At 38.0% G+C, this 27619-nt stretch overlaps 1 protein-coding gene and 1 pseudogene across 1 annotated transcript in view; one reads left to right on the top strand and one right to left on the bottom strand.

Annotated features, from left to right (window-relative positions):
- SMYD3 (SET and MYND domain containing 3) overlaps positions 1–27619 on the bottom strand; it is a 716908-nt gene that overhangs the window by 515986 nt on the left and 173303 nt on the right. The window contains exon 2 of the mRNA XM_007167174.2: positions 18911–18974. Coding sequence (XP_007167236.1) covers positions 18911–18974 — 64 coding nt within the window. The remainder of the gene's footprint in view (positions 1–18910; positions 18975–27619) is intronic.
- On the top strand, positions 601–2131 carry LOC103017760 (heterogeneous nuclear ribonucleoprotein A3-like; annotated as a pseudogene).

Genomic DNA, 27619 nt, shown 5'->3' with positions numbered 1-27619 from the left:
GGCCCGCGCACCGCGATGAAGAGCGGTCCCCGCACCGCGATGAAGAGTGGCCCCCACTTGCCGTAACCAGAGAAAGCCCTCGCACGAACTGAAGACCCAACACAGCCAAAAAAAAATAAAATAAATAAATAAATAAAGTAGCTATAAAATTAAAAAAAAAAAAAAAAAACAAAAAACCATGTTTTTAAAACATTAATTGTTAGGGTCGCATCTTACCATAAGGCTTACTAATAGAAGCATACCACAGAAAAGGTTTACAAAGATATTTTGTAAGCAACTGCATTTGACTTTGAAGCAAAGCTTCACAATCATACAAAAACAATAGGCATTATCTTCACTCTACAAACTTGAACCTTGGTCAAGACCTCAAGGGACACATTATATATCCACCACTTTCTCAAAGGTAACCCCTTGACTTACTTTTTCCTATTTTCTTCTATTACTGCAAATACAGGATGTAATTAAGATTTTGTTCACAATACTGACTGTAATGTTTTCTGTTCTCATAGTTGAAAATTAACGATGATGTACAATAAGCACAAATTAGCATGAAAGACAAAGGAAATTAAAATATTGCATTAAGAAACAAAGACAGGTCCGGTCTCAAAATGGAGGTAAAACCGCCGCCCGGTCGCCCCCAGCCCGACTCCGGCCGTCGCCGCCGCCGCCGGGGGGAGGAGGGCCATGATCCAAAGGAACCAGAACAGTTGAGAAAACTGTTTATTGGTGGTCTGAGCTTTGAAACTACAGATGATAGCTTAAGAGAACATTTTGAGAAATGGGGCACACTTACAGATTGTGTGGTGATGAGAGACCCCCAAACAAAACGTTCCAGGGACTTTGGTTTTGTGACTTACTCTTGTGTTGAAGAGGTGGATGCAGCAATGTGTGCTTGACCACACAAGGTTGATGGGCGTGTAGTGGAACCAAAGAGAGCTGTTTCTAGAGAGGATTCTGTAAAGCCTGGTGCCCATCTAACAGTGAAGAAAATTTTTGTTGGTGGTATTAAAGAAGATACAGAAGAATGTAATTTGAGAGACTACTTTGAAAAGTATGGCAAGATTGAAACCATAGAAGTTATGGAAGACAGGCAGAGTGGAAAAAAGAGAGGATTTGCTTTTGTAACTTTTGATGATCATGATACAGTTGATAAAATTGTTGTTCAGAAATACCACACTATTAATGGGCATAATTGTGAAGTGAAAAAGGCCCTTTCTAAACAAGAAATGCAATCTGCTGGATCACAAAGAGGTCGTGGAGGTGGATCTGGCAACTTTATGGGTCGTGGAGGAAACTTTGGAGGTGGTGGAGGTAACTTTGGCCGTGGTGGAAACTTTGGTGGAAGAAGAGGCTATGGTGGTGGAGGTGGTGGCAGCAGAGGTATTTATGGAGGAGGTGATGGTGGATATAATGGATTTGGAGGCGACAGTGGTAACTATGGCGGTGGTCCTGGTTACAGTAGTAGAGGAGGCTATGGTGGTGGTGGACCAGGATATGGAAACCAAGGTGGTGGATATGGTGGCAGTGGTGGAGGATATGATGGTTACAATGAAGGAGGAAATTTTGGAGGTAACTATGGTGGTGGTGGGAGCTATAATGATTTTGGAAATTATAGTGGACAACAGCAATCAAATTATGGACCCATGAAGGGGGGCAGTTTTGGTGGAAGAAGCTCAGGAAGTCCCTATGGTGGTGGTTATGGATCTGGTGGTGGAAGTGGTGGATATGGTAGCAGAAGGTTCTAAAAACTCAAAAGAAAAGGGCTACAGTTCTTAGCAGGAGAGAGAGCGAGGAGTTGTCAGGAAAGCTGCAGGTTACTTTGAGACAGTCGTCCCAAATGCATTAGAGGAACTGTAAAAATCTGCCACAGAAGGAACGATGATCCATAGTCAGAAAAGTTACTGCAGCTTAAACAGGAAACCTTTCTTGTTCAGGACTGTCCTAGCCACAGTTTGCAAAAAGTGCAGCTATTGATTAATGCAATGTAGTGTCAATTAGATGTACATTCCTGAGGTCTTTTATCTGTTGTAGCTTTGTCTTTTTCTTTTTCTTTTCATTACATCAGGTATATTGTCCTGTAAATTGTGGTAGTGGTACCAGGAATAAAAAATTAAGGAATTTTTAACTTTTCAAAAAAAAAAAAAAGAAACAAAGACAATGGGAGACAAGCATTTTAGATGGGGAAATAAAAAGAAATTAAGATGCCTTAATTTCTTGAATTTTTGACATCAATTCTTTGATGTCAATTTGATTCAATGTATAAGTCCATGTATGACTCAAAAACAACTTCAGATTCTATACATTTTAGTATGTTTTACAGTATTTATATTGATTTGGACCATAAACTGATTAACTAAACCCAGCGGTTTCCAATGGGAGTAATCCTAATCTTGGGAGTTGTTTGGGAATTTTATGGGGGTGTTTCTGTTTGTCACAATGCTTGGGGAGAACTATGGGCAGCCACTGGCCAGGAACCAGAGATGCTAGACATCCTGTGTAGGATACTTCCATAGAATAAAGAATTGTTCCAAATCCAGGAGGACATTTAAATGTCCAATCAGACGTTCTATAAAGGTGACAAACTTGTTTATAATTATCTGAGCCTAGAACTAAACCTCCTTTCACATATAAAAACAAAGACTTTGTTTTTACATAGCCTTAATAGCACAGAATTCTCTATGTAAATCAAGGGAAAACTGCATTTTAAGGACTTCAGCTAAAATTACTCAATATTTCATAAGGGAATATCACGGAAGCCAACACCAGTTGTAGTATTTCTGTTAACCAATAAAACACATATTCTGATCTGCATTTTGTACTTCCCTTTTCACAGTGACTCTGTATAGGTACAAGTATGTGACTTCTTAATTATGTCTTCTGGTCTAGTCACGCCTGAGCATTTACACACTAAAGTACATATTATTTTAAGTTGTCTAATGATTTTTCTCCTTTATGTTCCAGTTATGGCATTTATATTGATATTGAATTTTGAAATATGTAACTAGGTAGATTGCATTACCTAAAAAATTTTATTTCAAGATAGTAGACAGGACAATAAAAATAACTGTCATAGAAAGATGGAGTTGGGTCTGAGAGAGCTGAAAACCCCAGATCTAGAATAATGCTACAGTTACACACCACACACATACATAACAAAAAATATTTTTAAATAGACAGCCTAGGACACAACCCAGAGAGTCTCACAGTACCGATGACACAGAATCAGGTGTCTAAATTGTTTTTAATCACTGCAGGGAATTCCATGTGTAGCTAAGACTGAAAAACCACTAAGCTAGACAAAATTAAAAAAGGAGGTCACTATATATATACTAAATAGATTAAACAACAAAATACTATTCTGCACTTATGATTAAACTGTTGCCCTACAGGAATTAACATTTTATAATATTCAGGTGTGAAAAGAGTTTCTAAAGCAGGACATAAAACCCAGAAACCATAAATGAAAAGATGTACACATTAAACTACATAAAAATAAATAACTTGTATATCAGAAGGAAGAAAACCTAATACCACAAATATGGTTGAAAGATAAAGGACAATTAGGAAAACAAAATTTTAAATATGTATGTAGATAGTGTTAAATGTCTCCAAAATACAAAGAGGTCTTATAAAATAACTAAGAAAAGGGTGAATATTTCCATAAAAATAGAAAAAAAAGTGAAGGACATGAAGAGAAAATTCATGCCTAAAAAAGAAATGCCAGTAAACAAAAACTAAAAACAAAACAAGTGATCAAAGAAATGTTAATAGAAACAAGATAACATAGGTGACCCATTAGTATAGCAAAGATAAATGAAAATATTAATTCAGAAGTTTCTAGGGTGTAGGGAAGTGGGGACTTTCTAACCTTGTCCTTGGAATTATAAGTTTCCCTAATCTTTCTGATGGGTGTTTGGTAGTAAACATCAGGATTTTCAATGTGCATTTTGCTGGCACAGAAATAGTATTTATAATGCAATTAATCCTAATTTAAATGATGTACATACATAAGCTTAAGAATGCTCATTGCAGATTTGCTAATACTGGAAATTGTCAATAATTTTCCAGCTTTTCCTATAAGAAAAAGCTACTTTTGTTTTTCTCTTTATACTTTCCCAATACTGTTATCTTCGACTAATATCATGTATTATATTTATAAATAAAAGCAAAACATAATTATCTTTCTTATATCTAATAACTGTGATTCGGGGAGAAGCATTTTTATATGAAAAAGAAAGCAAAATCACTGTTAATAAACAACTTCTTAACGTTTGTTTATTTTTGGAAAACCTGGTTATAACTCAAAAAATCTTTTAAATGTATTAATTTTTAAATGTTAAAAAAACACTTCAAGGAATTCTTTTGTAATACCAATGAAATCTTTTGTAACGCAAAGACTTAGTTAACTTTTATCAATTTTTAAATATTATTTTATTTTTAGCTTTGTTTATGTCTGGTTTTCTTAAATAAGTATACTACCAACTAGGTGCAGTATGCATGTAACAGGTGTTCAATAGATATCTGATGATTTATTCTAAAATCAGTACCATTTAGGAGATATAATTTACTATATATTTACCATTGTTTATTTGAAATTAAGGCCATGCAAAAAGAAGGTCAGGAAAATCCATAGCAATTCTTGCTTTGGCAAGTCTGAGACGGTCTTGATTGCTTAATTATGAAAGGAGACGATTGATGAGATGTTACAATAGAAAGAGAAAATCCATTTATTTCTTCTTTCTTACACAAAATAACCTTTACACTATTACTGTAACATTTCCCTCCCTGCCTTGGATACAAAGCCAGTACGCCTCAATAACCCATTTAAATACTATTTAACATTGAATTTTGGTTGGATTAAATACTCATTTTAGGGCAGCTTATTATTTTGTGGGATGGAATGTGGGAAGGATCAATACATATAAAATCCAGTTTCAGTAAAACACATCTAATTCAAAACCAGGGCTCACTAGACGTTTATTCTGTAAGAGAACTGGATTCAATCATATCTAAGGTAGCCTCTCAATGATAAAAATCTATGATTCTGTAATACCCATTCATAACAAATAATCTAAATTATGTCAAAAAGGCTTGAAACCTCCCCATGTTAGGCTTACAGAGAACTGAAAATTTGGAATGGTATTTTCCTCAGATTTGGGGATATTTAAAAGAAATTGCCTTAAAATATGTAAAAAAGAAACGAATTCTTTTAAGCCAGCTTATTCAACAAGTTCATTTTGTGATTAATAACCACTATTAGTTGAACATTTTCTATGTGAAATATTGTCATGATTTTTTTTAACCACATGTTCATGACTCACTCCGCTCACAATCAATCATCTACAGAGGTCTGTTATAGGCAAAATTCAGGATAGTTGAGTTGCCATGCAACTTGCAGGAAAGAAAAGAGACCCAACAGCTTTCCATTCACTTACAGGCTGCTTAATAGCAAATAAATAATATCTCCTTCTGTATGCTTCAAATGTACTACACTAATGAATTACAGGTTGACAGATGCATGAAGACCTGAAAAGCTGGAATCTGGGAAAAGAAAACTGGAAAGCTAAGCACGCTGGCTAACAAGTTATAGTTGACTGACAGGTATTGATTAAAATCTTGCATAAAATCTCCTTAGAGCACACTAGAGACCTAGTGATAGACATTAGACTTAGCACTTTAAAAGCTTTCTGGATGCTGTAACAAATGTAGAACAAGAGTGCCTTCCCACTAGCCTTAATCAAATTAGACAGATAGGGCCAAATATAAAGACAGAATAAGGCAGGAGGATGGTTATAGGGCAAGAAGTTGACAAAAGAAACAAGAATAAAGTATTACTCCTTAGGAAAATGGGAATTACAGTTTCTTGGTTAACCAACGAACCTTATAATAAATAAAAACATTAGATTCCCAAAGTAAGTCAATCTAGTACAAGGTTCAGGTCAAATCCATTTTGCCACTTGTTTTTGTAAAGTTTTATTGAAACATAGCCAATTCATAGTATTACACTCACTAATTTCATACTATGACAACAGAGTTGAATAGTTATGACAGAAATCCTATGGCCCACAAAGCCTAACATGTTTATTATCTGGCCCTCTACCGAAAAAGTTTGCCAATCTCTGATCTAGTAAGAGGTCATATCAAGATGGAATGACCTAATTGATACATTTTAGCTGGAAGGGCAAAATAAATCATTCACCTCTACGGACTTCTTTGCAAGAAACTTCCATGCTAGATTGATCAAAATGTCAACACCGAGTTCTAGTGGAACATGGCAGATGGGGCACATGCATTTTATCTCCCCAATGCAAGTAATTATCAAGTTTTTAACTCCCAAAGTGAACCAGAAGGACCATCAATGGATGAGGTGTTTAACCTCATTTCCGTTAAGTCAGAAAGTCGGGGTAAGAGAACAGGCTACAGAAACAGGGCAAAGGAGGCTGCCTCAAAGTGGCAGGTAACGTTGGAGGCAGTTACCTTCAAAGTCTTTGACTCCTGCCAAACAGAACTCCAACAAGAATTCAGAATTGAAGACTACACATGGGACAGAGATTGGGATTGAAAAGTGAGTGAAAAAGAGACAGTTAACCAGAAGTCTGTATACCAGAGAGTCCCAAAACGCCTTCTTACTATTGGCACGATTTTGAGTAAGCAGTGGAGTGTTAAAATGGAGACTCTAGTTGAATGTGACGCTAAGAATATCACTGATCTAGACCATTTCTTTAGCCTTCTGTTTGGTCTTCCTTCCCCAGTGCTTACCATCTTATAATGGTTCCCTCAAACAGCAGTCTCATTCTTTGAGTGGCTGAAAGGTTGTGATCACTTTATTACAGAGGAAGAAATAAGATCTACGCACACTTAATGGTTCTGCAGTGAGCAATATTTTTTAAAAAATGTATTGAGATATAAATTACATTACAATAAATTGGACCCATTTTAAGAGTATAGTTTTATGTAACCAACACTAAAATTAAGATATAGATTGTCGGGCTTCCCTGGTGGCGCAGTGGTTGAGAATCTGCCTGCCAATGCAGGGGACACGGGTTCGAGCCCTGGTCTGGGAAGATCCCATATGCCGCGGAGCAACTAGGCCCGTGAGCCACAATTACTGAGCCTGCGCGTCTGGAGCCTGTGCTCCGCAACAAGAGAGGCCGCGATAGTGAGAGGCCCGCGCACTGCGATGAAGAGTGGTCCCCACTTGCCACAACTAGAGAAAGCCCTCGCACAGAAACGAAGACCCAACACAGCCATAAATAAATAAATAAATAAATAAATAAATAAATAAATAAATAAATAAAAGATATAGATTGTCATTACTCCCACAAGTTCCTTTGTGGGCCTTTACTTTCAACCCCTCAATCCCTGGCAGCCAGTAATCTGGTCTCCATCATTACAGACTAGCTGTGCCTGTCCCAGAACAGTACTACTTCTTTCCATCTGGCTTTATTTCCTCCGTATAATGTTTCTGAGATTCACGCATGTTGCTGCATATATCAATAGTTCTCTTTTATGGCTGAGTAATAGTAAATTGTGGGTGTATCTATGTGTGTATACACACACACACACACACACACACACACACACACACACACACACAACCTAGGGGTAGAACTGCTGGGTTAGTTGGTAAGTGCACATTTCACACTTTTAGAAACTACCAAACTTTTCCAAAGCAGTTGTAACATATCACATTCCCACCAGCAGAGTATGAGGTTCCAGTTGTTCTTCCTTGTATGCACTTGGTATAGTCAGTCTTTCTCATTTTAGCCTTTCTAGTGGGTATGTAATGGTATCTCATTGTGGTTTTCATTTTCATTTCTCTGATGACTAATGATGTTAAGCATCTTCTACTGTATATCTTACTGAAGGGTCTATTCAAATCTTTTGTCCATTTTACTGGATTATCTTACTACTTAATTGTAAGCACTGTTTAAAAATTATGGATACAACTCTTTGGTTGGATATACATGCATTACAAATATTTTCCCCAGCCTGTGGCTTGTCTTTTCATTTTCTTAGTGAAGTCTTCAAAGAGCAGAAGGGTTCAACTTTGCTAAGGTTCACTTTATCAATATGTCTTGTATAGTGAGTGCTTTCTGTGTCCAGCCTGAGAAACTTGACCTACCCCGGGTCCAAAGATTTTCTCCTAAGTTTTCTTCTAAAAGTTTTATAGCTTTAGCTTTTAAGTCTGTAATCTATTATGAGACTTTGGTGGGGGAAAACTGTATTTATATCATTTCTTTTCCATGTGCATATCTATCACAATTTGTTGAAAAGACTATCCTTTCAACGTTGAATTACCTTGGCACCTCTGTACAAAATCAACTGGCTATACATGTGTGGGGTTGCATTTATATTTTCTGTATATTATGATATTCTGACATCTTAAAAACCTTTCTGGCTGGAAAGAGAGACTGCCCATCCCAGAGCTAGGCAATTCTTAGAGACAGCAAAAGGCTCAGCAGGGAGCATGCCTTTGATACGCAAACTAACCAATCCAGAGCCCTACCTCCCTCCATCTGCTTTAAAATTCACAGAGCCAGGTACCAGGAAACTAGAGGCCACTCCTATAGCTCAAAGCCCTCTGGAATTATTCAAATTAGCCAATCCTAAACTGTTTACCTTACCCTGCCTTGCCTTTCCTGAGGAAACCTTTTTTTTTTTAAGTTTTATTGGCGTATAGTTGCTTTACAATGTTGTGTTAGTTTCTACTGTACAGCAAAGTGAATCAGCTATAGGTATACATATATCCCCTATTTTTTGGATTTCCTTCCCATTTAGGTCACCACAGAGCATTGCGTAGAGTTCCCTGTGCTATACAGTAGGTTCTCATTAGTTATCTATTTTATACATAGTATCGATAGTGTATATAGGTCAATCCCAATCTCCCAATTCATCCCACCCCCCTTTGTTCTCTACATCTGTCTCTATTTCTGTTTTGTAAATAAGATCGTCTATTCCAATTTTTTCAGATTCCACATATATGTGTTAATATACGATGTTGGTTTTTCTCTTTCTGAATTACTTCACTCTGTATGACAGTGTCAAGGTCCATCCACGTCTCTACAAATGACCCAATTCCGTTCCTTTTTATGGCTGAGTAATCCTGCGGAAACTTTAATAAAGGCTCTAGCCTCAGTTTTCCCCTTTCTCCTCCTTTCTGCCTCCAGACCACCCTGAGGCTTCCCGCACATGATGCTGTGTGGCAATCCATCCTTCCTGTTTCTAGGATCTATGAGTATAATAAACTTTTTCCTGAGTCTCTCTGAGTCCTCTCTTGTGGCCATAGCTAACTATCACATAAAAGAACACAGAACGGGGCCAATTTCTAGACTCTCTATTCCAGGGGTCCCCAACCCCTGGGCCGTGGACCGGTACCGGTCCACAGCCTGTTAAGAACCGAGACGCACAGCAGGAGGTGAGCGGCGGGCAAGTGAGCGAAGCTTCATCTGCCGCTCCCCATCGCTCACATTACCGCCTGAACCATCCCCCAACCCCATCCATGGAAAAACTGTCTTCCACGAAACCAGTCCCTGGTGCCAAAAAGGTTGGGGGCCGTCGCTCTGTTCTATTCATTGCTCTATACGTCTATCCTAACACCGCTGGCTTCATTACTGTAGCTTTAGAGTAAGTGTTTAAATCAAGTGGTCTAAGTCCTCCAACTTTGCTCTTCTTTTACATAAGGGACTCAGTTTAAGTCTTTTGCATTTCCACATAAATTTCAGTCAGCTTATCAATCTGGGACTTTGAATGGGACTGCATTGAATCTGAATCTAGAAAGCGATATTTTAAAAATCACTTATGACTTTTTACTGATTTTGAATTTTTAAAATCATTACGCAGGACTTAATTTTGTGTTCTAGAACAGCATGTAAATATCATTAACCTTGACAATATAAAAGTAAAGGTTCAGCTGGCAAATTATGAAAAATAGAGTGATAAGAGAGGAAAGAGTGGGAATACTAATATCTTCACCTTAAAAGTAGGGAATCAGGGGCTTCCCTGGTGGCGCAGTGGTTGAGAGTCTGCCTGCCAGTGCAGGGCACATGGGTTCGAGCCCTGGTCTGGGAGGATCCCGCACGCTGCAGAGCAGCTGGGCCTGTGAGCCACAATTACTGAGCCTGCGCGTCTGGAGCCTGTGTTCTGCAACAGGAGAGGCCGCGATAATGAGAGGCCCGCGCACCGCGATGAAGAGTGGCCCCCACTTGCCACAGCTGGAGAGGGCCCTCGCACAGGAGCGAAGACCCAGCACAGCCAAAAATAAATAAATAAATAAATTTAAAAGTAGGGAATCAAAAGATACGATCTACAATTGATAAACACAGATGGAGGCTTGCACATATTGTTTAAAGTTACAGACATGAGAAAAGGAAATTGAACCTAATAGACATATAACAGTTATTGCAAATCTAACACAGCCAAAGCAGATTTTTCCCACCTAAAACTGGGTCTATTACGCTATTACATGGGGGTCTTGTCTTCCCCATGTCAGTAAATGGAATCATCATCTACCCAATTGCTAAAGCCAAAAACCAAAGAGTCATTCTTTTTTTTTTTTCTTTTCTCGGCCATACTGCGCAGCTTGTGGGATCTTAGTTCCCCAACCAGGGATCAAACCCACGCCCCTTGCATTGGAAGCGCAGAGTCTTAACCACTGGACAGCCAGGAAAGTGCCCAAGGAGTCATTCTTGATTCTTCTCTTTCCCTCTCCATCCCCATATTCATTCTCCTTACATTTTTTCATGCAGTCCCAGCCCCCATTCTGAGCAAGTATATCCAGTTGCCTATTCAACATCTCCATGTATATGTTTAATAGGCACAAACTAAAATTTTGTGAATTAGAATTCTCTTCTCAGAACCTACTCTTCAATAAGATTTCTTTAAGTCACTAAATAGCACCACCATTCACCCAAAGTTGCTGAGGGCAGAAACTTAAAAGTTCTATCTCTGGGACTTCCCTGGTAGTCCAGTGGGTAAGACTCCACGCTCCCAATGCGGGGGGCCTGGGTTCGATCCCTGGTCAGGGAACTAGATCCTGCATGCATGCTGCGACTAAGAGTCCGCATGCCGCAACTAAGTCCGCATGCCGAAACTAAAACAAAGAGCCCACATGCCACAACTAAGACCCGGCGCAGCCTAAATAAATAAATAAATAAATAAATATTAAATGGAACTCCATTTTTTAAAAACAGTTCTATCTCTGACTGTTCTTTTTGTCTCACCTCTTACATCTAATCTCTTAGCAAACTCTTTCAGTTACACCTGCAAAATACATCTCAAATCCAATAATTTATCACCACCTCTACTGCTACCACTCTGATCCAAGCCATCAGAGCTCTTGACTAGATCAGTACCTGCATATGCTGAGTTCTCAACTTGAATGAATGAATGCAACCATGAGCAAATTCAATCAGGTCTTCCTTCAAAAGATACCCCAAATCTAACCAATTCTTTTTGCTGTTGCTACTCTAGTCCTAGCCACCATTATATGGCAACCAGACTAGTGTAATAACCTCCTAACTGGTTTCTCAGCCTCTATCCTTGCCCTCCTATAACCTATCCCCACGGCAGTCAGGAAAATGCCTTTAAAATCTCAGACCATAATACTGACCCCCCCTCCCCTTCCCGGAACCCTACAGCAGCAGCCCATCACACATGGAACAAAATGTTTATTTTCAGCCATAGTACACGATGGCCTCATAACCTGGCCCCTCCTACCTCTCTAATCTATCTCCTACAACTCTCTTTGTTGCTTACTCTGGTCCACCATACTGGCCTTCTTGTCCTTCAGTGAACACACCATATTCATTCCTGCTTTTACGTGTGATGTACATCAAACCTGAAACTGCCTTCTCCAATCTTCACATGTCTTACTTCTTTCAGGTCTCCACTCAAATGCCACCTCCTGAGAGGTCTTAGGTAGACAGATAGACAGATATAGAAATAGTTATCTCACTATAGTTATAGATATAGATATGGATATGGATATAGATATATAGATATATCGCTTTCTCAATATCTATATATTAGATATATAGAAAGAAGTTAAATATAGATATGTATATGTACATATGTGTGTATATGTATACACACACACATACATATGTAAAAATAGCCTCCCAATCCCTATCATTTTCTCTTACTCCCTTTATTTTAGGCATAAAAATAAGACAATATTATATATCTGTCTCACAAGGAAAGTGAAAGCTCCATAAAGGCAAGGGTTTTCTGTGTCTTGTTCAATAATATTGTGCCAGAGCCAAGAAAAGTCCTGGCATCAGCACTAATATTTGCTGAGTAAATTAATGGTTGGATGAATCCATTATCAAGTCCTTCAAGTCTTAACTCATTGGCCTCACCTCCAACTGTTTTTTTTCCCTATGATTTATTTTTTTAAGACATTAATTTTTAGAGCAGTTTTAAGTTCACAGCACTGAGAGGAAAGTACATAAAGTTCTCATATACCCTCTGCCCCCCACACATGTACAGCCTCCTCTGTTATCAACATCCCCATCACAGTGGTGCGTATGTTACAACTGATGGACTTAGGCGGACACATCATTATCACCCAAGTCCATAGTGTACATGAGGGTTCACTCTTGGTGTCAAACATTCTATGGGTTTGAACAAATGACATGTATCTACCATTATCCAACTCCTTTTTTCCCCAAAAGAAGTACAATTTAAATTTATTAATAATTAGTTTTTTAAAATTCTGAGAACCAGGTGTGTAATGAACTAGAAAAAACGTTTTTGACAAAGTCTCAGTTTTGACCACTAAATGTCTCTATTTTCCAGCTAACCAGAAGCAACTATAACTCAAAAACATGCAGAACACATAATTTCACAATATTCTGTAAAAAGCAGGGCAAGAAAGTTATTTTAGCATTATTTAATTGTAAGTCATTCAGTCATTTTTGTTTGTGGTGATATTTGGTAAAATAATAAGGATACACACTCTGGTAAAAGACTTTTTTCATTTTTTTCATATGAATTTGTGAATCTGTTTACCTCAAACTCCTCTTCATTCCTCTAACATGACAAGCTTTTTTCCTCTTCAGTGCCTTTACATTCGCTGTTCCTTTTACATTAAAAAAAAAAAAAAAAAAACTGTTCCGAGATCTTTCTGTGGCTGGGTACTTTTAGACTCCAGCCAAATGTCACCTATACAGGAAGCCCTTCTGTAACCATCTGTGCAATGGCAAGCTCACGCTCATCCAAATCACACTCACATAATCATGGCATTTGTTACTGTCTCCTCACTCCTATAAACTTTACGAAAGCCAGGACCTTGTTTACTTGTTCATTGCTAACTGCCCACCACCCCAATCCCAACTTAGAACAGTGACTAGCTAGCAGGTACTCAATAAATATCTATTGGATAGACTTCGGATGAATGGAGGATCCTGATATAGCTATATAAAAAGACAGAGAGGAAGCAGATGCTGACACAGGCGAGCTAAATTCTGTTGTCTATCAGAGCAGGAAGTTAATAGATAATGCCTACACTGATGAATTAAGACATATTAAAACCTTAAAAATGCATTCCAATATACATTAGGTGCAGACAAATACTGTTTGATTCCACTTGTACGAGGTACCTAGAACAGTCAAATTCATAGAGTCAGAAAGAACATCGGTAGATGCCAGGGGCCAGGGGGTGGGGGTGGGGAAGGGGGAATGGGGAGTTAGTGTTAAAGGGGACAGCGTTTCAGTTTAGGAAGGTGAAAAATTCGGGAGATGGATGATGGTGAGAGTTGCACAACAACGTGAATGTACTTAGTGCCAATGAACTGTACAGTTAAATATGGTTAAAATAGTATGTTTTATATTATGTGACTTTTACCAGAATAAAAAAAATTTTTCTTAATTATCTCTCCCTATTAGAATTTATATTATACACAGGCAAGGATATTTGTCTCGTTTTTTTCCCCATGGATGCATTCCTGAGTGCCAGTAATAATCACTGGCTCCATAATTTTTGAGTAAGAGAAGAGGATTAAGAAAGTGTCACAATCTAGAAATGCAGCAGACCCAGCTTGATGGCTCTAAATAAACAATTGTTGAATAAAAGAAAAAAAAAGACATATTATTATGTCTCACTTGTATGTGGAATCTAAAAAAAAAAAACAATTATATTGGGACTTTCCTGGTGGTGCAGTAGTTAAGAATCTGCGCTCCCAATGCATGGGGCCTGGGTTCGATCCCACATGCATGCCGCAACTAAGAGTTCGCATGCCACAACTGAGTAGCCCGTGAGCCGCAACTAAGGAGTCCACCTGCCACAACTAAGACCTGGCGCAACCAAATAAATTAATAAAATAAATAAAAATAAAAATAAATTTTAAAAAATTATAGATACAGAGGACAGGTGTTTGCCAGAGGCAGGAGATGGGGGGGAGTGGGGGAGGGGAGAAATGGGTGAAGATGATCAAATGGTTTATAAGAATTAAATAATTCCTGGGGAGGGCTTCCTTGGCGGTGCAGGGGTTAAGACTCCATGCTTCCAATGCAGGGGGCGCAAGTTCAATTCCTGGTTGGGGAACTAAGATCCTACATGCCATGCAGCGTGGTCAAAACAAAAAACAAACAGACAAAAAACTCCTGGGGATGTAACGTACAGGTTGGTGACTATAGTTAACAATACTGTATTGTATATTTGAAAGTCGCTAAGAGAGTAGATCTTAAATGTTCTCATCACAAGAAAAAATATTATAATTACGTGTGGCAATGGATGTTAACTAAACTTACTGTCGTGATCATTTTGCCATATATACACCTATCAAATCATTATGTTGTACACCTAAAACTAATACAATGTTATATCCCATTTATATTTCCATCTAAAAAAGAAATATTACTACGGACAGGTTATTTAGAGATGATGTAATTTTAAAAATCGAATTCAACAATTATCACTGATGAATGTATTCATTCATTCATCCACTCAACAAATTATGCTACATCTGCAGCAGTGACCCATGCACAGAGCATACCCTCAAGGAGCCTGACATCTAACTACAGAAACAGGCAATTAACCCCAAAATTAACACAATTAAATTTCTGTATGGTAAAGGAGGGATACAAACTAGTCTCAGGGGGTTAGGAAAAAGGGAGTGACATTTAATCTGAGTTCTAAAGGATAAACAGGAGTTCAGTAGCTAGGAGGAGAGGTCTGCTCCAGACCCAGGGACTTACATAGCCAAAGGCCCAGAAGTAAAAACGTGGCAAAGCCTTCGAGTTTGAATTTCACCCTGAGGAAAGAGAGGGCCAGGGTTTCAAGCTGGTGAGTGACAGATCATGCTTACATTCTAGAATAAAATAATCACTCTGGTTCCTGTGTCGAAAAGAGAATAGAAGCTTGTAAGAGTTTAAAGACTGCAGCTAACCTAGGAAAGAGATCATGGTAACACGCACAAGAGTAGTGGTAGAGAAGCTAGAGAGAAGTGAACCAATTCAGATCTTCAGGTGGTAGAATCAGCAGGACGTGGTGATTAAGGGGATGTGGAGCCAAGAAAGAACGTAAATCAGAGATGATGACACCCTGGCAACTAGGACTGCTGAGTGGCTGGTGAGATTATTCACTGAGGTTGAAAAATGCGAAGGAAAGCAGGTCTGGGGTAAGATAACGCACTCAGGTATAAATATATGGCATTTCAGATACCTGTGCAACACCCAAATAGAGGTGCCCTGTAAGATATGGGTCTGGTGCTCAGGAGAAAGGAGGAGGCTGGAGATGGAGAACTGAGAATAATTAATATACAGATGTCAATTGAAGCCATAGGAGTAGATGGGATCACTCTGCAGGCAAATGTAAAGTGAGAAAAGAAAACCTCAGGCCTGCAGACATTTGCAGAAGTCAAAAAGTTAAATATGATCAAATAATTTTAACCTTTATACAATATTCCCTTTTTGTTTACAGTTAGATACAAAGCCAACTTCTCTACAGAGCACCCAGTACATGTTTTATCAGCCTGAAGCCTGGCACAGAGCTATTTATAAAAACCAAGAGCTTGGCTTTCTTCATTATCATCATTTTGGGTATGATACTACAGAAACCAACTTATTAAATCACGCTGTTAAGTGCTTACTAATGTGGAATTCATCAAAAATGAATCAAATCATTCTACAACTAAACATAAAATACAAACTCAAAAATATGATTCACATTTTTAAAGAGGCCTATAATTATCAACATAAAATAGAGCCTCTTTCTGCTAATACAGTACTTTCTAAAAGTATGTAAACTGCATTTGGATGTGGTACCCAGCTGCTTATTTTGCTCTGCAATTAATTCAATTAGAAATGTACATATTATGAATCAAAGTACACCCAGCAGAGATGAAATAGTAATTGGTGAATTTGGTTAAAAGTGGCTTACTTGTTATCTATATTACAAATTTTGAGAATGTTTTTTCATAAGAAAACTTAGCCTGTTCCTCCTCTTTGATGTCATAATCATCTGTGATATGCTGATTATGCCAATATAGAAATAAGACTGGGGGCTTCCCTGGTGGCGCGGTGGTTGAGAGTCTGCCTGCCAATGCAGGGGACACGGGTTCAAGCCCTGGTCTGGGAAGATCCCACATGCTGCGGAGCAACTAGGCCCGTGAGCCACAACTACTGAGCCTGTGCGTCTGGAGCCCGTGCTCCACAACAAGAGAGGCCGCGACAGTGAGAGGCCCGCGCACCGCGATGAAGAGTGGCCCCCACTCACTGCGACTAGAGAAAGCCCTCGCACAGAAACAAAGACCCAACACAGCCAAAAATAATAAATAAATAAATAAATAAATAAATAAATAAAAATTTTTTAAAAAAAGAAAGAAATAAGACTGGATCCAATATATAACCCCTCTATTACATTATATGACACCTCATAACAAGGTATAAACAGAGGAACACAAACAGTTCTGTACATAGCAGTAAATATATACATGTATGTGTATACTATGTATGACGCATAGACTAACAGTTTGGTGTGTATCCTCCACTCACGAAACAAACACAGAGAGACTACCTCTGGAAAAGAGAAGTAGGAATGGGGGAAGAATGCTGGAGGAAGACTTTTACTTTTTACTCTGTATTAGTCTATATTGTGCTAATTTTTATAATGCAAATGTATCCTTGTATCACTTATGTTTAAAAATGAAGTGTGAAAACTGATGCCACTGATACCTTCCTTATGAGCACAGGGGACATTATACCCTATAACACCTCAGCTTCTTGTGGACAGCTCATCGATGCTATGGTCCCACACATCAAACGCTAAGCTACTGACAAAAGTTATGTCCCCCTAGGGTAAATGTATTTTGGATTTTATGCTATGAATTCGCATCTTCTATATCAATTTCCATTCCAAGTGCTTTTGTTCATTACTGTTCATAGTTCAGTCTGTCAGTTTAATTTTGTGCTGCTTTGTAGGTATTCACAATAATTACAATAATGTTTAATGCTGTACCTTAAGGGTGAGCTTAACAGAGCAGTTTAAATGCATATGTTCTGGCCATTGTTTGACTCCCATCCCATCTCTACACACACACCCTATCCCCCGCACGCATACAAGCATGCCCACTAGCTGTGTTATATACGATCTTTCATCTGACTAGCTATTTTCCCATTACCTTCTACAGTATATCTGACGATGACATTATTATTGATGCCACAGTAAACAGCTAATATATGTGGTAAAAATACATGCACTATAATGAATCAAAATGACATACCTACCCACCAGACTCCCTCTACTCATTCTAATCAGATAATAGGTTTTGGGGGTTTTTTTCTTGAGTGTACTACAAAAGGTGGAAGTAGCCCTGGGGAAAAACAGTCATGAAAACAAGGGAACATAAAAGTAAATGTTTAGTTCATTGAGAACAGAAAGGAAGCTCAACTAGAAAATCTGTATCAAATAATATAATTCATTTGGTTCTATATGTAGTCTTCTTAACTTGAAGTTCCCTGAAACATGGGTGGCAAGTGACACAGACAAAAACCCTCCAATTAGACTTTTTATTATGACCTAATTCATTGGAGCATAATTAAATTTCTTATTAAATGATTAACCATAAGGTTAGAAGAAAAGGTCATGTTGAATGTTAATTATACATCCTTTAAAGAATTTCAAAGATGTTAACAGCAGTACTCTCATAGACTGTCAGTTGTTGCTAATTAACTCAAACTCTTGGAAGGCAATTGAGCATTCTCTTTAAAAATTCAAAATGCATATATCCTTTTACTAATCAATACAACGGGGAAGAATTTACCCTACAATCAATTTGCACAAGTGTGCAAAAATGTGCATGAAAGGATGCCTGGTGCAGTACGGGCAATACCAAATATTGGGAAAAAATTATGCATTCATTAGTGGGGAAATTATGATTGTGGTGCATTCGTATGATAGAATGAACAAGAGGATACAAAAAGAGTTCTTCTAGATAGATTATTAAATGAAAAAGAAAATCAAGGTATAAAAGAATTTGTGCCAGAACAACCTGTATCTGTTTTTAAAAACAAAAGATAAAGATACATGAATGTGTTTGCACCAAAAAAATGCTGCAAAGATGCATAAGAAACTTAACAGTGGTTAGCTCTGGGAAATGGGACTGAAGTCAAGAGGACAAGAAGATGGAGAGGAGTAAACATTTAACTTTTCTTCAGTGATATATATATATATATATATATATATATATATACACACACACACACACACACACACACACTCTATATGGATAGAGTTTATGTGTATATTATGTATATATAACTTTTACCATACACATATATGATTTTTAAGTTGAAGGAAAATAACAAGTTAAAATAAACAAAAGATTATGAAGAAACAGAAATAGTTCAACAGGCATAACGGAGAACAAATTTCAGAGCAGAGAACTTACATACAGCAGAACCTTCTTACCTGGCACTTAGCACTACAGTATTTGGCAACTCTGCATTGAGAGCATCGCATCAGCTTTTCCTTCCTGTTAAAAAATAAAGTTCACGTTAGGAAATGAATGAGAATCATACATGGCTGAAGAAAGAAAACACAAGTCAAGGCATTGACACCAATATGTTCTGCTCACTCTATCTGTACGGTCCATGAGATTTAGATTTTCACAGTGATGAACATCTTCTTTCACCTTCAGTGTGAGACACATACATAGTAACTAGTGTTCTTTTTTTTAAAATTGTGGTAAGATATATATAACATACAATTTACCACTTTAACCATTTTTAAGTGTATAGTTTCAGTGGCCTTAAGTACATTCACATTTTTGCGTAACAGTCACCACCACTAATGTTCTTTTTAGCATAAATTTAATGAAAACACAGAGGTTCCCACTTAGGCAAAAAACTTCACTTCATAGAGTTCTTTTTTTCATAGAGTTTTTAATGTCTCCATATGAAATTCAGAATCTAGTCTATTCAACTAACTGAAAGTATCCTGCACCATTCAAATAGAAAAATTTTACAAGTTTAAATTTATCATATAGCTTAATTATAATATACTCCTTCTGGGAAATGATTTTCGATTTCCATTAAATTCAATTACTACTTTCAACTTGCTAAATTGAGATGCACCAAAGTTATGTCCTCCCCAAATCGCCTGAGGAAGAAAAAAGCCAAAACCAAGAAAAACTTGGATTATAAGATAAAAACAATAAATCTGATGATGAAATTCATAGTTACAAATATCAGACAGGACTGTAGATACTTTCACGGCAGCCAAGAGCATTAAAAGTCAAACTATAATATTAACATCAGTGACAAAACAGGAACAAATCTTTCTAAGCACTTCTGATGGGCCAGGTACTGTTCAAAGTTCTTTACATCTGTTGACTCACACTTAACTTCAGACAGTCCCGTAACTAAGCAGTTTTATTATGCCCATTTCAGAGATACTGCGATACATTTTCAAGAGATAAGAAGCAGATGACTAAGGAAACACACCATAAAGTTCAAGTGGCAGGTGACACTGAAAGGGTAACAACTGAACCCCTACAGAGAATCAGAACTTGAATATACCAGGTACCTCACCCATAGGAGAGCAGGAGTGAGATATGGAGCATATAACATGGGGAGAGGTTAAAAGTCTAAATAAAGCAAAGTCAAAACACTTCCTACCCCCAAGTGTAGAATTATAGGTGTCAGATATCAACATCCCAGCCAACAACCCAAACCCAAGCAACCTGGTCCGAAAGTTCTTGCTTTTAACCATCACATTATGCTACCACTCTTAGACAAAACTGGATAAAAACAAAATCCACCCATAGACTATTTTTTTTAATTAATTTATATTTTTTTTTAATTTTAAAACTTTTTTTATTTTTGGCTGTGCTGGGTCTTTGTTGCTGCACGCAGGCTTTCTCTAGTTGCGGCGAGCGGGGGCTACTCTTCATTGCGGTGCACAGGCTTCTCACTGTGGTGGCTTCTCTTGCTGCACAGCACGGGCTCTAGGTGCGTGGGCTTCAGTAGTTGTGGCATGCGGGCTCAGCAGTTGTGTCTCACAGACTTTAGAGCGCAGGCTCAGTAGTTGTGGCTCACGGGCTTAGTTGCTCCATGGCATGTGGGATCCTCCCGGACCAGGGAACGAACCGGTGTCCCTTGCATTGGCAGGCGGATTCCTAACCACTGTGCCACCAGGAAGTCCCGTCATAGACTATTTATGAGACACACTTCAAATAAAAGGACATACAAAGGTGGAATGAGAAGGATATGCTAGGCAATATTAACATTAATATTAAAATTAATTAAATACTAATAGAAAATCGCCTGTGTAACTATATCAATATCAGAAAAAGAGACATTAAGGTTAAAAATATTACTAGAGATGAATAAGGTCAATACACAAAGATAAAAGGCTCCAATCACCAGGTATTAGGCACCTAGTAACAAATGTACGCAGTCTAAAAATACATAAAGTAAAAGTAACATCTAAAAAAAAATGATCAATACACAATAAATTAATACAAGTAAGGCCTTTAAAATAGTGCCTGGGGGCTTCCCTGGTGGCGCAGCGGTTGAGAATCTGCCTGCCAATGCAGGGGACACGGGTTCGAGCCCTGGTCTGGGAAGATCCCACATGCCACGGAGCAACTGGGCCCGTGAGCCACAATTACTGAGCCTGCGCGTCTGGAGCCTGTGCTCCGCAACAAGAGAGGCCGCGATGGTGAGAGGCCCGCGCACCGCAATGAAGAGTGGCCCCCACTTGCCGCAACTAGAGAAAGCCCTCGCACAGAAACGAAGACCCAACACAGCCATAAATAAATAAATAAATAAATAAATAAATAAATAAATAAATAAATAAACCTAAAAAAAAAAAAAAAAAATAGTGCCTGGAATATATTAAGTACCATACAAGTATTAGTTATCAAGTCTTTTTCAGGAATTCATAGATCAAGCAGATAAAGAATAAGGAGCTCTATAATTTACTTGATCTTATGCAATACACAGACCCTTGCACCTTTTATATTAATGTGTATTCACCCACTGGCCATTTACAAAATATGCCCACATATTAGGCCACAGAGCAAATCTAAAAATCCCAAAGAATCAGTATTATACAGATAATTTTCTCCAACAATAAAAAAATGAAATTAGAAATCAGTAAAAAAAAAATAAACCCAGTAAAATCCCATATTTATAGAAATTTAAAAGCTTATATAATTCAAGGATCAAAGAATTGTCATGGGGCTTCCCTGGTGGCGCAGTGGTTGAGAATCTGCCTGCCAATGCAGGGGACACGGGTTCGAGCCCTGGTCTGGGAAGATCCCACATGCCACGGAGCAACTAGGCCCGTGAGCCACAACTACTGAGCCTGCGCGTCTGGAGCCTGTGCTCCGCAACAAGAGAGGCCGCGATAGTGAGAGGCCCGCGCACCGCGATGAAGAGTGGCCCCCGCTTGCCACAACTAGAGAAAGCCCTCGCACAGAAACGAAGACCCAACACAGCCATAAATTAATTAATTAATTAATTTTTTTAAAAAAAAGAATTGTCATGAAAATTAGAAAATGTATTAGATTAAATAATGAAAAAAAATCAAAACGTGAGATAAAGCTAAAGTAATACTTAAAGGAACATTTATAGCTTTAAATGTTTATGTTGACTGCAGTGGTATAATTTTTTAATCTCCTTAATTTTCCCCATAAGAAAATGACAGAGCAAGTAGGAAATAGGAAAGCCTAACCATCACTCCCCACCCTGGAAAATATCTACAACAAACCCAAAAATATTAGCAGGAAAAAGAAAACAAACACACACACACACACTACTAGCTTCAAGACTTGAATTAAATCAGTATATTTGTGGGAGAAAACAAAGAAGGCAACTTCCAATAGACCTGAAAACAGAAGAAGCCCCAAACTGCCAAAAGATCCCTGGCAGAAAGCCTGTCAAGCCAAACTGAGAACTGCAGCCAAGATTGGGATAGTATGCTTTCTGCAGGAACACTCCTGAGGATGAGGTCCCTGGGGCTCCCCTGAATCCTGCTTGCCTTAGACCTGGCTCCTCAGATTTCCCCTCATTTCCTTTTTTCTTGTCTAAGTTATTCAGAGGCTATTTCTGTTGCTTGCAAATAAAGATCCCCAACTATACAAAGTGTTTCATCTTGAGTTTTAAAAATAATAAGCAGAATCAAAATACCCAGGAAAATCAGTGATGAACCTGGTAGCAAATATTAAAACTTCGTCTTCTCCCTCCCATAGCTCTCAACCACAGGCTTTAATGAATTTTAATACAGAATTTCAGCAAAATAAATAGCAAGATGATTCAAAGTACTGGGATAATTCAGCTGCCATTTGATGTGTGGAAAAAAATTCCTTAACATGAGTTATTTAAATGTTAGGGGTTACTTTTATATATCAAATAACCAAACAAATAAATTTAAGTTCTCAAGTTTCAAAAAAAAAGATCAACTGAATCCAAGAGAAAAGTAGTGTGTCTGATTAGAGGAACCACTGAGGCTTTGAAGAGTTACTGCTTTTCTCTGTTGAGTAAGGTTCAGAGTAATAGCCTCCTGGTAAGGTTTCCCTGCAGAGAAAAAACTTGGGCAGCAGTGGGAGAGGAAAATAAGTATGAGAAACATAGCCACCAGACAGTTCATGAAAACATTCTTTTTCTCTTAAAAAAAAAAAAAAACAACACATCATTTCCAACTGAAAGACAAACCCACATTTTTCTTTAAAAAATCAGAAATGTACATGTCAAATAAAAAACAGAATTAATTAGAAGCCCTAAATAAAAAGGATCACTTATTCTAGGTGGTAGCTCCAGAGGCTAAAACAAGAAATACTGAATGGAAGTTAGAGAGGGACAGATTCTGTCTAAAGGTAAAGAAGATCGTTGTGGCAATAGCAACTGTTCAAAAATCAAAAGAAATGCCCTGAGAAGGTAGAGTTCCAGGTCATTTGACATGTTCAAGGAGACTCGGATAGGTACATTTACAGACATATGTAAAGGAAATTCCAGCACTGCAAAGGAGAATGAATTAAATAAGTTTCCTTCTAATTCCAAAATTATTTGGTTCTGCTTCTCCTGTGTAACAAAAAAATATAAACAAAATTTGAAGATAACAAAATTTGTGCATATTATAAGGTCAAACATGATAATCTCACAGGAGTAGAGAAGTGAGCAATATACAATTTTCACAGACTCCACAAACATCCTGTTTGCAAAGCGATTATTTCAAGAGTCCATCCAGAACTGGAATTTCTGAATAAAAAGGAATCTAAAGAAACAGGTTAGGAATGTATCAGTAACAGAAAGGTGATTTTTACCTCTTTTTTCCCCTCCACTTAAGAGACAAATAGTAGCAGTCTACCTCTAAATTAAAGAAGATATTAAAATTATTGTATACTAAAATAAATGGAAGTTTTAGGCCCCCATCCCAAAAACGCAAAAAGCGTTCCCTTATCACTTGTTCATATAAACTCGGATATGTTACTGAACACAATGTCAAATCAGAGAAAATCCTCAACTTGCTCAGTGCTCCAGATATAGTGATTCACGGAGCATAAGTTAAGTCCTCTCTTCCAAGTAAAAGTTGGGTCATAATTAGTTTCTCCAATAGCCTAGGCAACTGAAGTGTGGAAAGGAAATTAAAATAAAGCTAAATTAATTGTTCTGCTGGTATACAAATTAAAAAGTCATACAGTTGACCCTTGAACAACATGGGGCTTAGGGGTGCCAACCCTCCATGCAGTTGAAAATCTATGTATAACTTTACAGTTTGGCCCTACATACCTGAGGGTCTGCATCCACGGATTCAACCAAACTCGGATGGTGTTGTACTGTAGTGTGTATTTAGTGAAAAAAACTCTGCGTTTTTTTCACTAAAACATCGTGAAAACTAAAACATAGTGGACCCACGCAGTTCAAACCCGTGTTATTCAAGGGTCAATCGTATATGGATACAGGGGAAACCACTGTCTCTAAGAAATCAAAGAGGAAAGGGGATTAATTGGCTCCCTCAGATCCCAACAACTGGCGTACTATTTAAGGGAACATCTCTCTGTCCTTCTTGGTTATCAGAGGGCAAAAGTATCCTACTGTTTAGAAACTCTGCCCTAAAATCATATGGCCAGTTGCCAGGAAGACAGAAAGAAGTTTCCTGGAAAGGATATAGAAAATGAACAAATTCTATCCCAAATTTCCCCCAGCCCTGGCACGTGCAGAAACCATTTGAAACTTCCTATAGAGGAAAAAAATGCATCTACAACACATTCATAGATAATATACTTATCATACAGGGTTCTTTCCTAGTAACATGCCTCGATCTCCTAGAAGTCTCCCAGTGTGTCTAGCGGTTGAATCTCTCCTTTAAAAGCCATCCTCACAATGGAAGGAAACTGGCTCACTGTTGACCAGTCAGATGCAGGCGAAGGCTCGGACACCACAGGGAAGCCAGGCGACCCTGCCACTCGCTGAAGCACACTCATCTAGATGGAGCACAGCCCAGTACAATCAGAAGCAACCCCAGAGCCCAGGGTGTGCCTTTGCAGCCTCCTCATTCAAGGTGAAGATCCCTGCCCAGTGATCTTTTGCACCCTGAATATCTCAAGGACCAAATTTTGCTTTGTGGCTGATCACTGAGGCAATTTCTTTTGTGGCTGATTTCTTTGGGAAGAAATCTGAGCTGAGAAAAAGACCAGAGCACATTGAGTAAAGCCTGTACCACTTATAGGTGCTAAGGAAAGAGTGCTGACTTACGGGATGTCTGATTTAGTACCCCAGGCCTTTATACGAGTTTTAAGAAAATTCCCTGAATAGAATTCCTATGAAAGTATTTTTTCACATAATTAAGACCCAAGATGCTCTATGGAGTATGAGAAATACTGAATGTCATGATGGGCAAGCTCTTAAAAATAAAGAATAAAAACTCTCCATTTGTTTTTAAATGGAGAAAGCTAAAATACCTAAGTGAAAGAAGTCTAAATACAATTTTTAAAACAAAAATACCACAGAAATATTTATTTACAGAATTTTTATGTTTGTTAATATCTTTGAAACCTCAGAATCTTGATTCATTAGAAATGTTAATGTCATGTAACCAAGTACTTGGCTATATTTCCCCCTGGAAATTTCTGAAGTAAAAGAAATTCTACATTATGAAAATGAGATTATCCCAAATAGAATCATGTTATTGTATTCAAGGGTAGTGCAACACATACTCTGGCCAAATAAAATACACTGGAAAATGCTAAAGAACTCCTTTAGGCATAAATATTCATAATAATATATTAAAGGGATCCTCCATTTTTGTTTGGAGATGGTAACTGTGTGGGTTTGGGCCCAAAGGCCTGTTTAAAAATTAAAGAGATTCATATCCACCATCCACCTAACTATCAAATGGTTTTTAATACAAAGCAGCAGATGTGATCAAAATAATATATAATAGATTCATAACACAGGAATATAGAAAGAATTGGTTTGGACTCCTTTTTCTATATTTCCTATCACTTTATTTCCTGTTTCTAATATTTAAAGTACAAAACAAGAAAATGCAATGGATAATATTTCAGGGAAAATGAATCTGCGATTCACAGGCACCATAACTTCATGGGAGAAGCACAAGTAATTTAAACCCACATTAGCACTTAGAGAAAAGCACAGCAAAGTATTTGAGCCAAGTTAGTCAAGAGAGGCAGACCCTCTTACTCGGGGACTTCCCTTTTTCACTGTCCTTGGTCTCTTAAAGCTATTGTACTGGCGGAGACTATGCTACCTGATGAACACAAACTCCAGTAGTTAAATCAACAAGTGTTCAGTGACTGGCCACCGTGTAAGGTGTAAGGTCCTGGGTGGGTGAGTGTGAGGAGGGTATTACAGTCACTGTTTCTAGGAGCTCATGGTAAAGGAGGACAGATCAACACATATTACTTGCAGAATGAGCTACAATACAAAACCGTGTTTTGAAAAGTGGCACAGTCTACAGGGCCCTAGTTCAGAAGGAAAAGTCACTTTCTGACAGGTAAAGAGTGAATTGGAGAGGATGTTATAAGGGAAAAGGAAGACACCATACCTAGGAGGGAAAATATTTTAGCAGTTTAGAGTTCAAAATCTGTAGTCCAAGTGCTATAGTCTGAATGTTTGTGTCCCCCTGCCCTAAATTCATGAGTTGAAATCCTAACCCCCAAAGATATTAGGAGGTGGGACCTTTGGGGGGTGCTCAGGTCTTGACGGTTGAACCTTCATTAATGAGATTAGTGTTTTTTATAAAAGAGACCCCACAGAGATCCCTCACCCCTTCTACCACGTGAGGACAAAGTGAGGAGGTGCCAGCTATGAACTAGGAAGAGGGTCCTTATCAGAATGTGACCAGGCTAGCTCCTCGATCTGGGGCTTTCCAGCTTCCAGAAGTGTGAGAAATAAACTTAGGTTGTTTATAAGCTACACAGTCTGTGACATTTTATTACAGCAGCCTGAAAGGACTGAGACACCAAGTCCACTCCCTACTAGCAGTGTAACCTTGTAACCTCTCTTAGCCTCAACTTCCTCCTCTGTAAAGTGAGAATAAGTGACTACTCATAAAACTGTTGGGTAGACTATATGAGGTAATCTACATAAAGTGTCTGCTAATAGAGCGTCTAAGCATAGAGTTAAAACTGAGGATGCTAGGTATATTTTCAAAGTGCTCAAGATAATTTTGCCTATTTCTATGCCATATCTGAAAATCCCACACCTCTTCCATGGTTGCTAAAAAAGCAAAATCCACAGGTGCCACAAATCTGGTTATCTCCTTGGAAGCACACAGAAAATTCACCATTTTTTTTTGAAATCCACATGTTCCCATAACACTTGGCTAATTTCAAAATTTGACTAGCATCATAAGTGTTTCACTGCTCAATCACGTTCACGAAAGTTTGTATTAACTACTATTTTTAATTTGATCAGAATGATTAACTTCAAAGTGGTCTGATTCAAGAAGCTAAAAACATTTTATGAAAGTTTCATTTGTGGAAATTAAAGTCAGAGAAGGCTGTTACATCTTCAGTAATATTAAAAGGTAATTACAACTCCTAATATTGTTTGCTTTATGTAAAATAATGTCTATTACAAGTTGAGAAAATTAACATTTTTACAAGAGTACAGATGTAAATTCTCCTCATTATATGATATTTCTCTACAA

The sequence above is a fragment of the Balaenoptera acutorostrata genome, chromosome 1, assembly GCF_949987535.1.
Source record: "Balaenoptera acutorostrata chromosome 1, mBalAcu1.1, whole genome shotgun sequence".
In the NCBI taxonomy this organism is placed as follows: domain Eukaryota; kingdom Metazoa; phylum Chordata; class Mammalia; order Artiodactyla; family Balaenopteridae; genus Balaenoptera; species Balaenoptera acutorostrata.
Note: the sequence above shows the minus strand (reverse complement) of the source record. Positions and strands in the feature narration are given on the sequence as shown.